Below are 11,242 nucleotides of genomic sequence, written 5' to 3' on the forward strand. Positions count from 1 at the left end.
TTCTCACTGCGGAAGACAGGATGCCTCTTCTGGGAAGCCCATACGCACAGCAGCAGCAGCAGCAGCAGCAGCAGCAGCAGCAGCGGTGCTCTTCCCAGCAGTGATTCTCAGCAGCTGACATTCAGACAGCCAGGCTGCTTTCGACACCGGAAGGGATTTGTCTAATCCCAGCTTTTGCTGGCGTGTTTTGATATTTTATAACTGCTTTCACTAGCGTTTTTTAGGTCGCACGCCACCTTGTGATATTTTACACCCAAGTGCAATATATAAATATTGAAATAAAAATAAATAAATATATGAAAATCAAAGCTGTCCAAGTGGGGGTGGGAATCACTGCAGCTTTCCACCTCTCCCTTTGAACCCCACCCTTCAGCATTCCTTTTCCTAGAGCGCCTAGTCAAGTATAAGGTAAAGGTAAAGGGACCCCTGACCATTAGGTCCAGTCGTGTCCGACTCTGGGATTGCGGCGCTCATCTCGCGTTACTGGCCGAGGGAGCCGGCGTACAGCTTCCGGGTCATGTGGCCAGCATGACTAAGCCGCTTCTGGTGAACCACAGCAGTGCACGGAAATGCCATTTACCTTCCCGCTGGAGCGGTACCTATTTATCTACTTGCACTTTGACGTGCTTTCGAACTGCTAGGTTGGCAGGAGCAGGGACTGAGCAAAGGGAGCTCACCCCATTGCGGGGATTCGAACCGCCAACCTTCTGATCGGCAAGCCCTAGGCTCTGTGGTTTAACCCACAGCGCCACCCGCGTCCCTCTAGTCAAGTATAGACACAGTTTAAAAACCACAAAATTGAATGACCATGTTGATACACAGTAGAATAATAATAATAATAAAAACCTGGTGCATGCTGCAGACCTATCTGGCCCCCTCAAGGCCTATTGCGACGTTTGGTCTACAACTCCCATCAACCCAAGACAGCATGGCTGTATTTTGCCATGGCTGATAGGAGCATCTCTGTGGTGGATGGGGCTGATGGGAATTGTAGTTCACAACATCTGGAGGGCGCAAAGTCTAGGGAAGGCTGCCTTTTGACAAGTTCCAAGAGTATTTTCATTACTCATTACATTGAGTAATGCCAGATCTAGAATACTACCTTTTTTGAAATTCTAATAATAACCATCATGAATAATATAGTAAAAACAGTAAGAATGACCCACCTGCCTGCTCCAAACGCACCAGGATAGGGTACTGGATGAAGAGTTTCTTAATGGTAACAAGCAACGATGTCCACTCCTCTCGTCTTTCGTTCTGAACCACCACCCTGTAAGGAAGCACTGGAACTGAGTAGGAGAGAAATTGAACCAGCATAGTCCTTTACAGATAATGTAAGGACTTAAGAATGGAAAGGGAAGGGAGAAAGGAGAGCCCCCTGGATCAGGCCAATGGCCCACCTAATTCAGCCCTCTGCCCGCCTGTGGATTCCAGCGACTGGTATTCAGAAGCATTGCTGCTTCTGACTATGGAGGCCCAGCATAGCCATCATGGGCCAACAGCCATTGGTAGCCCTCTCCTCCTTGTGGGAGCTTAGAGCTAGGAAAATGCACTTCCTGGTGGGGAATTATCCAAATGCTGCTTCACAAGGGACTAACGTGTAACCCAAATGTTAAAGACACCTGCAAACACAAATTCAGCATCTCGCAATACAGAGGAAATTCCCCAGGATAGTGGCAAGTTGCTAGTACTCAAGGTTATGAGGCAAAACAAACAAACAAACAAAAACCAAGCACCTGCAGTTATCTACTACAATTTAAGAAACATTTCAGCAAAAACCTTCAGTCATGGAGCTTTTGCTGTCCCTCACAGACCCCATTCATATCCTCCTGACCCTCCAAAATACTACAAAAGTTGTCTGTTTTGCAGCCAAACGGCAGTTTCCAAATTAAACATTTCAGTTGCAAAACACAGATTTCTTACCATGCTTTAAAAAGTTCTGGAATGCCTTAGAGTAAGACATAACAGCTACTCCCTGCATAAACGTAAACTCATCAGGTTTTAGCTTAGAAAAAAAACAGTTGTTGAAAAGGAATGGAATTCTTCCAATTCTTTAGCAACTGCCATGTTTTCCCCATGTAGGTTACTAGATCAAGTATGAGGGGTGATATGTGTGTGTTTGTGCATCTCTCTCTCTCTCTCTCTCACACACACACACACACAAATTGGAAATGGACCACAGATACTCAATGGAAGGACCACATGGGAAACCTACTTGTAAAAATCTTCATAGAATCTTCCTTCATGATCCTGCTGAATTGAGGCACGCTGTGTCTCTGGAAATTCATCTACAACAGACAGCAGCAAGATGTAAAGACCAATCCTGAAGCACCCAAAAGACATCTGTCCCAAGCCTCCCCTGCAGACCAGCAATATTCAAAGTACCGTACTTTCCCATGTATAAGACTAGATTTTTTTTTTATTTAAAAATTATGCTTAAAAGTGGGGATCGTCTTATACATGGATAGTGCATAGGGTGGACGTTTGATTGGTTGCTGCCATGGCTGTCAGCGGCTATTTGGGTGTGTTATTGGTTGCTGTGTCAAGGGCTAGTGTTGATTGGCTGACACTGTGGCAATTGAGCAGGCAATTGGCAGCTTCTGCGGGCGAGAGGACAGACAAGAGGCGGATTTTTGGCAATCCCCCCTAAACAAAACTCAACAACTCCGAGCCGTCTCCCTCCCCATTTTCTTAAATTTGAGTCTCCAAAAACAGTGGGCGTCTTATACATGGGGGCGTCTTATACACGGAAACGTGTGGCAATACAACTACTTGCAAAAGCACTTGTCCAAGACACCCACCAAGGGCAACCACCCCTTTCCGCTAAGCAGAGTAGTGATTGAGGCAACAGCTCAAAGCTCGGAGGGCGTGGGAGACAAAGAGGGAAGTCCCAGAGAGGAACAGAGGCAGGAAGTTGTCAGTACCCTTACAAGCATGGAAGAAGAGAAACATTTATCTTCTGGCTACTCACTCAAGGATTTTGCATCATAGAACGTTCTAGAAAACAGGACCACAGTCACTTCATGGCTGCAGTTCTTCTCCTGACCAAGAGGAAAGGAAGGAGGTGAATGTTCTGCACAAAGCCTCAGTCACAGTCCTCATGGGACCCCCTTGCATGCACATGCACAAGCATGCACATACACACAAACAGCTGCTTCAATCAATGGCGATGCTGGTTCGGTCTTGATCTCAATGAAGGATGACCTAACCATGAGGACAGGCTCCATGTCGGAGGAATCTGACACCATGTTAGAGTCTAACACCTCCTGACATAACCTAAGGTTTTATGAATAACTTTTTGAAGAGAATGTTACCAGGGCAAGGCCATTTCCAAGCACACACAGGACAACTCTCGCCCCCAAACAACAATTACAGCTTCTTCTCTTAGAAAGCTGAAAGGGAGGCAACCCTGATCTCATGTCTGAAAAATGTAAAAGCATTACAGCCACTAAATGAGGCTATTTAAATTTGCTTTACAGTGGAAATCCAGCAATGAACATGCAATAAAAACTCAGTCTATGGGAGTATCTATTCAGAAACCTGACAAATGTCAAGACAGGGCTGGACTTCTCTTTACCTTCTAATGTTATGGCTCTTCATTTACTTGAAAGTCACTTATCCAAAGTCTCTTTGGAAGAACTGCTACAATTCTCCATAAAAAAATATTAAGCGAGTGGACAAACATATTTTGCTATGCTACGTACCTCCAAGGTCCTGCAAGCTGAGGTTGCCAACCCGGAGCAACCCAGATGATGGGAGACTACAACTCCCATCATCCTAAGTCATTGGCTGCAGCTGATGGGAGCTGGGAGTACATCATGTTTAGGTAAGCTTCACATTGGAGTTCCCTGCATTACAGCATCCTGTGGACCCCCCAGGTTCCTTTTTCCTCCCTCCTTTGGATCCAATTGTCCCATAACCAGGCAGCAACTTCCACCAAGGAACCTTCTATCTGGGTTATGTTCTATTTACATTTGGGGAAGCTCAAATATCTGTTGAGGGTAAGGAAGTGTAGGAAGACCTCCTTACCCCAGTTGCAAGTGGGCCTGAATAGGAGCCAAGGTCACAAAGTAAAAAGCACACTCTTATTCCATTGCTACAGCCAAAGACACAGAAAGTTACCTTCCACTTGGTGAAGAGATCAGCGAGGAAACCATTCACAGCTTTCTCAAAGTAAAGGTCCCCTGCAAAGGGAAGAGTAACAAAACAGAGGGGGAACTAAGAGTGATTTCTGTTCAAAGGAACATTGGTACTGCAACCTGCGCTCCTCCCACCAGGTGTTTGTTCAACAGGGGAGGGGCCATATTTGCAGTGGAAGCTGGTTCATCAGAGCAAATGGAGCTCGGCCTCACCAACCTCAGAGTTGTTTGGACACACACACCCAAGATGCTCATCAAGCTACAGAGTCACAAGGCAACTGGAAAACAAACCAAGGTTTGCAGTAACAAACCATGGTTGACCAGTCACAAGAGACGGCTCATTGCTTGTTGACCCAATCATGGTCAGAACAAGCCATGCAGGAGTGGGATTAGCTCTCATGGAGGCACAGTGCTAACAGCAGGTGTGGGACAGGCAGATTTCCAGTGTGGCTCCTATTTCTCCATACCATAGATGTCAAAATCCCACATTTCACAGCTCATCTGGATGAAGATATATACCATGGCAGAGGTTGAGCGGAAGACAACCTGCAAGAGAGACACACAAACAGTAAAAACTACTGCTCTAGCTGCTGCTTGATAGCGTAGAACAAACGCTTGAAAAGGGGAGAGAGAAAACTCTGGGGTGGGGAATAAAGAAGCCTACCCGAGTGTCTTCACTGATGTAGCCACATGTGACCTTCTCACTTTTGACCCAAAGTTCGCCTGCTTGAGCCCTAGAAGCAAGCCAAAGAAAATCAGTTATCACATTCCGAAACAGTGGACATGAAAACTGGGGTTGCTACTGGCTGGGCTGTACTGGCGGGAGGGGACAGCGCCAGGACTGACCCCTGTCCCTGGGCTTTGGGTTAACGAAAAAGGAAATGCCTTTTTAGGTGCATCACCATCATCATAAGTTACTATTTATATGCCACCCATCTGATAGGGTTGCCCCAGCCACTCTGGGCAGCTCCCAACAAAAAATAGTAAAAACACAATAGAACACCAAGCACCAAAAACTTCCTGTAACATGCATGAGTCTCAAGAGCTCCTCAAGGGCATGTTTGCATTGATTTCCAAAATACTGTTACTAGAGCTGCAACTCAATGTTTAACTTGATGGTATCGTCAGCCTGATTAATCAATTTATCTGGTGCATACAAACAGATCTGCTTCTTATTAAAACCTCAAAACTGGAACCACAGAATTCTAGATCTGGAAGAGATGTTGGGGGTCCTCTGCCATCACTTGCTGGGGCTGATGGGAATTGTAGTTCAGCAACATCTGGAGGACCAAAAGTTCCCCACACCTGCTGCATTTACAAGGCTCCTGTACTGAGCAGGGAGTTGGGACAGAGGACCTCCAGAAGTCCCTTTGAGTTCTAGAATTCTACAGTTCTGTGTTATTAGTTTGGGGCCAACATAACCATTGCCTGCACAGTCAGATTTCTAAAGAAAGCACTTCTGAGAGTGAAAGAGTGAGAGTGAGAGAGAGAGACCTTCCTAGTGGCATAACTTAGATACAACCCATTTTGGTTTTCAGGCATCCTGGACTTCTGCAAACAAGACACTTGCATCTATTCAGAGCAACACTGATGTTGTTTCCAGGGAAACTCCCAAAACAGAAGTGAGACTGCAGAGGAAGATTTGATGCATTCGCCAGGAAGGCAGACAATTGCCAGGAGGCTCTGTGGGCTTCATCAGTGGCTGGCTGTTTTCCTTAGGAAACATATGCAAGTTGGGTTTTGTACACCCAGCTAATACTAGAATGTCACCAGCATTGCTAGCCAGCCTCCAGTACTACCATGCTGGAAAAGCTCTTGATTTCGCTGCTGCTTAAGTTTTTCTCAGGCTGTATCTTCAGTTATTCCAACATAACCATTGCCTGCACAGTCAGATTTCTAAAGAAAGCACTTCCGAGAGCGAGAGAGCGAGAGATGTGGAGAGGGAGCAACGGGTATGTGTGGGGTGTGGCTGGATACTCACCGAATACCTGCAAATTCCACCTTCTGAGTGACATAGGCACACGTGCCAACCTAGCAGGCATTTGGTTTAAAAGAGAAAAAGAGGGTGAATGAGAACTCAAGGAAGTCTGAATTTGCAGGAGACAACTGTTCTTCATACCTCTTACCCTTGAGCACATGGGGGGGGGAGGGACTGGTTTCTAGCACTCATGCCTGCATTTGTAAACATGCTTATGAAAGGCCCAGAAGCTCTCATCTGCTATCGCTTCATCTGCTTGCCCTCTATTCCTAACATGTCTTATTTCAACCCAGCACCCACCTTTCTTTGCCATCCTCTCAGACCCTAACCAAGAAGTATCCCATGTTCTACACTAGTGGTGAGAACCTTTTACTGACTGAGGGCTGCATGCCAGTGGTTGGGAGTAGGGTGGGGCCAAATACAAAAGTAGGCAGAGCAATAGTTGCGATTCTCTCGTTCGTACAGCAGGCCACATTTCTGCCATGCCAAATCCAGAGGCTTCTACACCCACACCTCTCCATGTAGGCAAGGAAGGCAAGTTATAACAGTCCAATGACACACTCAAGCCAGGCAGGGCTCAGGGCAGGTGAAATGTGCAGCCTGGGAAAGAGGCGTGGCTAGGGTAGGGTTGTGAGGGCCAGACAAAGAACTCAGGGGGCCGTATTCGGCCTGATGTTTCCCACACTGTTTGACCCACACAGTTGTCTCCCATTGCCCCAGTCCTGTACCAAATTCGAATGTCAGTATTTGTCCAGTTGCTGCACAGAGCAGCAGCCTCAGATTCCCAAGTTGAGCCCATCGCTATCTACCAGTAACTGAGAATGAGCAAAGAGCACTTTCCTTCCCAAATTAGACACAGGACTCTCACCAAGCTCTTCTTCAGTCGCCACATGTCCCCACGCCCGATGTACTGATCCTTGAACGTCAGCTCCACCAGATCAAGGGTCACTTCCTAAAAAGGAGGGGAGCAGAGAAGCATGATGGCTAAGGTGTTTGAGAGCCCCATTCTGCTCCTATGGAGGCCTGGGGATGAAATCTGTAGGCTCTTGATTACAAGCACAAGCTCCCCTGATCTCCCCACTTAGCTAAAGAGAACTTTTCATTTCTTGGCAAAAGTTTATTTATTACTAGCTGTACCCGGCCACGCGTTACTGTGGCTTAGTGTGTGAAATTGAAAAGAAAGGAAAGAGAAGGTGACTTTTGAAGTTGTAGAATATCATAATACTTGAGGGTAGACTATATTTTGTGTTGTTGCATTGTTTGTGAAGATATATAGGTTTTCTGGTTTTCCGACTGTAGAACATGCAACATACAATTGTCCATGTGAGAAACAATCTGTCTCTAGATCCAAACCGCAGAATTTTAAAGACTGGCCCTGAGATTTGTCATTTGGAAACATGAGTTATATTTCCTGATGTTAGATAGGAAATGTTTTGAGTCGGCGGTATATCCAGCAAGTAATGTTTTTAATGGTTCTGGCGGTTCACCAGACGTCCACTGGAGGGCGCTATATTGTTTTGCCTAAAATCACATTTTTACCAGTGAAAGGTGTGCTATCTATACAATGTAAGCACGTACAAACACTCCCATATGGCCATAGAACCTTGTGTCAAAATTTCAACGGAATCGGTCAAGTGGTTACGAAGAAGATCAATTGGTCACAAACACCCACCTTTTACATTTTATATATATATATATATAGATTATTTCAGAAAATTTATATGCCGCTTGATTAAAAAACCCCAACAACCTCAAAGCAGTTTACAAAAAAATGAAAGAAAATAAGCTTCATGACAGATAAACACCTGCATGTATGATCCCCATTGCAAAACTGCTAAGCTTAGGTATACTAATTTTTAAAACCATTAGTTTTAACTGTATTTTGATGACTTTACTATGCCTGCTATTTGTATAGTCTGTTTATATCACTATATTTTAGATCATGTTTTATGTAAACCACCTGTAATTGAGTAGCGCAGGCAGCTAGTTAAATAAAATTTAAAAACAACTAGATTACCAGGTCCTTGGTGGCTCTCTTTGTGCCAGCCCTCTCTTACACTGGGCAAGTAAAGTCACAGGTGGCATTATTTATACGGCAGATACCATAGACACACCCCTAACGCAAGCTGGCTGACACTGGGCAGGAGGTCAGAGGCATCCCAAGGTAGTTGCTGATCAGGAAAGTACTTAGAGCATGTAAAGGCATCCGTCTAAGGCAGGCTGCCCTACAGCAAGGAGCATACAGCCACAGTCCGAGATCTGCTACTCTCCTGCTAGAATTGCTGAACCCCAGCAGAATGCAACTTGGCAAAAGCGTTCAAATGCCTCCACAAAGCAGATTAACCTGCTTTTGCAACTTAGTCTGGGAGACAATCCCCACATGCTTAGAACCAGACCAGGTGGAAATGCCTCAGTGCAAAGGCTGCAGTGCCACAAATACCTTTGGGTCAACAACGTTCACATGGACATCCTGGTAGGGTCTCAGTCGGAACACCTGTGCCACAGTCTGATCTACACTTATGGTTTCTGTGAAAAGAAGGAAACCCTAGATGATTGGGAGAAGATGGCTTCCAACTGAGTCACCCCAGCAAAGACTTCACGTTGGATCTCACAGACCTTGTCACTCCCAAGATCAGGAGTAGTCAACCTTTTTATACCTACTGCTCACTAATTCATCTTTCTTGATGGTAAAATTCCCCTACTGCCCACCTAGAATCATGAAACACCCACTAGTGGGCAGTAGGGACCAGGTTGACAACCCCTGCCCTAGATGGAGAGCTGATTGACAGCAGACAACACTATTGGCTGATTATACTGCACTCATAAAGGAGCACCCAAATAAAGATCAGAAAATCCCTACCTTTCTGTAAGTCCTCCTTAAGTGACTTCACTTGTAGGAGCAAAGGGCTGGAACACAAGAGAGATAAACAGCTGCATGAATTGGGTCTCTACAACATACTTTAAGAAGCTGAGATGTTCTAATGTATCCCCTAACCCTACCACACTGACATCCAAGGAGGGCATCATAGCTGCTTCAAGAGATCAGCATCTCCCTTACACTTTTAATTCAAGATTCACATTGTGCAGCCAGAAACTAAATTGATTTGGGAAGGAGGAGGCTAGGAAGTAGTAAGAATGCCAGAACCACAAGAGGTGGTTGCCTTGAACACTCTTGTCTCCATAGGTCTGGTAACCTTCTGGATTAGAAGTGGGACATTCTACTACTGCACAGGGTTAGGGCAGCAGTCAGAGGCCAGTCCCTCTCAGGGAAAACAACAACCAACCTCCATGAACCTCCACCCAAGCAAGACCATGCTTTCCACGCTCTGTCCTTTGTGGTTTAGGAGATGTGGACAAAGTTATTTATGAAGCCAGAACCTCTAGTGGTCAGGAGTTTAGAGGAACTGGCGCATGATGTCTTCTGTGCACTTACAAAGCACACCATAACTTTTAAAAATATAGAATAACTTTATGTATTACCTTCTACACAAAGGCATCAGGGCAACTTACATAGTAAACAAATATTAAAAACATACAATAGCAGCTAAAGGTGGTCACACAAAACAACCCCCCTCCAAGTACACATTTCCCATTGAGCCAGCAAGAGACAAATATCAACATTCAAATACTTCACTGTACTGTATAGTGAAAGACATGACCAAGAGGTGGAAAGATGTTAAGATTAATTGTAACATGTGTTGTCCAGCTGAATGTGTCCCAAGTAGTCTTGGAGTAATGGGCTTTCTGTCACCTCTTACCCACAGCTAACATACCATCCTGCCCCATGGAGTTGGAGCTTCCTACCTCAATGCCAAACACAGCAGGGTAACAGCCAGCACCTGTAACCAACTAAATACACACACACACATGCAGTCCTCCTTCGCAAATGTCTACTTTAGTTTTGTCAGTCTAGAGACCTTCACCAAACCTACCTCAAAGCTGCCAACCATTTGGCACAGTCTGCAAAGATGGCCCCTTTTCCTGCATCATGCCCCCAAATTGCTGCATGCAAAAGCCCAAATACAAAAGGATTCACCTGTATTCATCATTGGGGTGTGCAATTTCCACAATGTCTCCCAGCTTGATCTGAAGAAATACTTTGGGGTTCACCACAAGCTCATCATCTGAAAGGGGGAAGAAATTAGGGAGCTGGGGTTATAAATCTGTAGGGCTGTTTTACTGTTTTGAAGTTCCTGCAGCATTTCCAGATTGCGGAGAATTTATTTCAATAGATTATTCTATTGCATTTTTTACACAAAGTGCCCTGAGGGCATTTCCACCACCTCCATGGCTACTGACCGCTGCTTCCAAAGCCTTTCTTGTGAATGACGAGCTTGTAGACCTTGCTGGTCTTCATCCTGAATTCTTGTTCTTCTCAGTTATTAGACACCAAACATTTTTACAAGATCTTGCATTTCTGCAGAATAAGCAAGCAAAGCATTCAAAACCACTTGCCTTCCAGTCTACATTTCAAAGAAAACAACCCCACAGCCCAGCTTCAAAAGAAGGCCATCAGTCACATTTTGTACCAGCAAATTCCATAAAGTATGTTATGCACTGTGGCAACGCAGGAACTGCACTCTGCACCAACTCAGGGGCCCTTTCATCTCTACCCCAGAGGCAAGAAATGGGGTGTGTTGTGCAAATAGAATGGTCTCCCCATGCAGGAAATTACTGGAGTGGCAGTGTCATCTATACCCCCTTCAGATTTCACGTGGTGGTGGGTGTGTTTGTTGTTTTGTTTTGTGGTGGAAATCCCATTTGGAAGGCTACCCTACTTTTTAAAAAAACTAACAGAAATTCAGAATATCAGATAATTATTTCCTGGCGTACTGGTTTGTTACTTGCAGGGAACCTGTCATTTATCACCTATTTATTGTTGCATTTATATCCCACCCTTTGCTCCAAGGAGCTCGTGGCTCTCCCCGACCTCACTTAATCCCCACAACAACCATGCGAGACCCGTTAACACTACATTTCTGGCCGTCCCCCGTGGTCCGGAATAGTACAGTCCACTCAGCCTCCAACCCAATGGCGAAAGGAGGGCGAGCGCATTCAACCCCCAAAAGGGGGGGGGGAAGGCAGATTATCTCATGACTACCCGCGACCGACCGTGCTCTTGGGC

General features: G+C 45.4%; 1 protein-coding gene across 5 annotated transcripts in view; it reads right to left on the reverse strand.

The window, feature by feature from the left end:
* DEPDC5 (DEP domain containing 5, GATOR1 subcomplex subunit) overlaps positions 1–11,242 on the reverse strand; it is a 49,233-nt gene that overhangs the window by 37,830 nt on the left and 161 nt on the right. For 4 of the 5 annotated variants that reach the window (XM_033174419.1, XM_033174417.1, XM_033174418.1 and 1 more), the window contains exons 2-13: positions 10,417–10,534; positions 10,154–10,241; positions 8,978–9,024; positions 8,558–8,643; positions 6,986–7,069; positions 6,121–6,170; positions 4,804–4,873; positions 4,607–4,685; positions 4,123–4,184; positions 2,972–3,041; positions 2,216–2,288; positions 1,167–1,270 (exon numbers count right to left, since the gene is read on the reverse strand). In XM_033174419.1, coding sequence (XP_033030310.1) covers positions 1,167–1,270; positions 2,216–2,288; positions 2,972–3,041; positions 4,123–4,184; positions 4,607–4,685; positions 4,804–4,873; positions 6,121–6,170; positions 6,986–7,069; positions 8,558–8,643; positions 8,978–9,024; positions 10,154–10,241; positions 10,417–10,474 — 871 coding nt within the window. In that variant the 5' untranslated portion in view covers positions 10,475–10,534. Of the gene's footprint in view, positions 1–1,166; positions 1,271–2,215; positions 2,289–2,971; positions 3,042–4,122; positions 4,185–4,606; positions 4,686–4,803; positions 4,874–6,120; positions 6,171–6,985; positions 7,070–8,557; positions 8,644–8,977; positions 9,025–10,153; positions 10,242–10,416; positions 10,535–11,218; positions 11,240–11,242 lie in introns of those variants that run through there. The other variant, XM_033174416.1, reaches the window with a different exon arrangement.

Source organism: Lacerta agilis, chromosome 17, assembly GCF_009819535.1.
Source record: "Lacerta agilis isolate rLacAgi1 chromosome 17, rLacAgi1.pri, whole genome shotgun sequence".
Lineage (NCBI taxonomy): Eukaryota > Metazoa > Chordata > Lepidosauria > Squamata > Lacertidae > Lacerta > Lacerta agilis.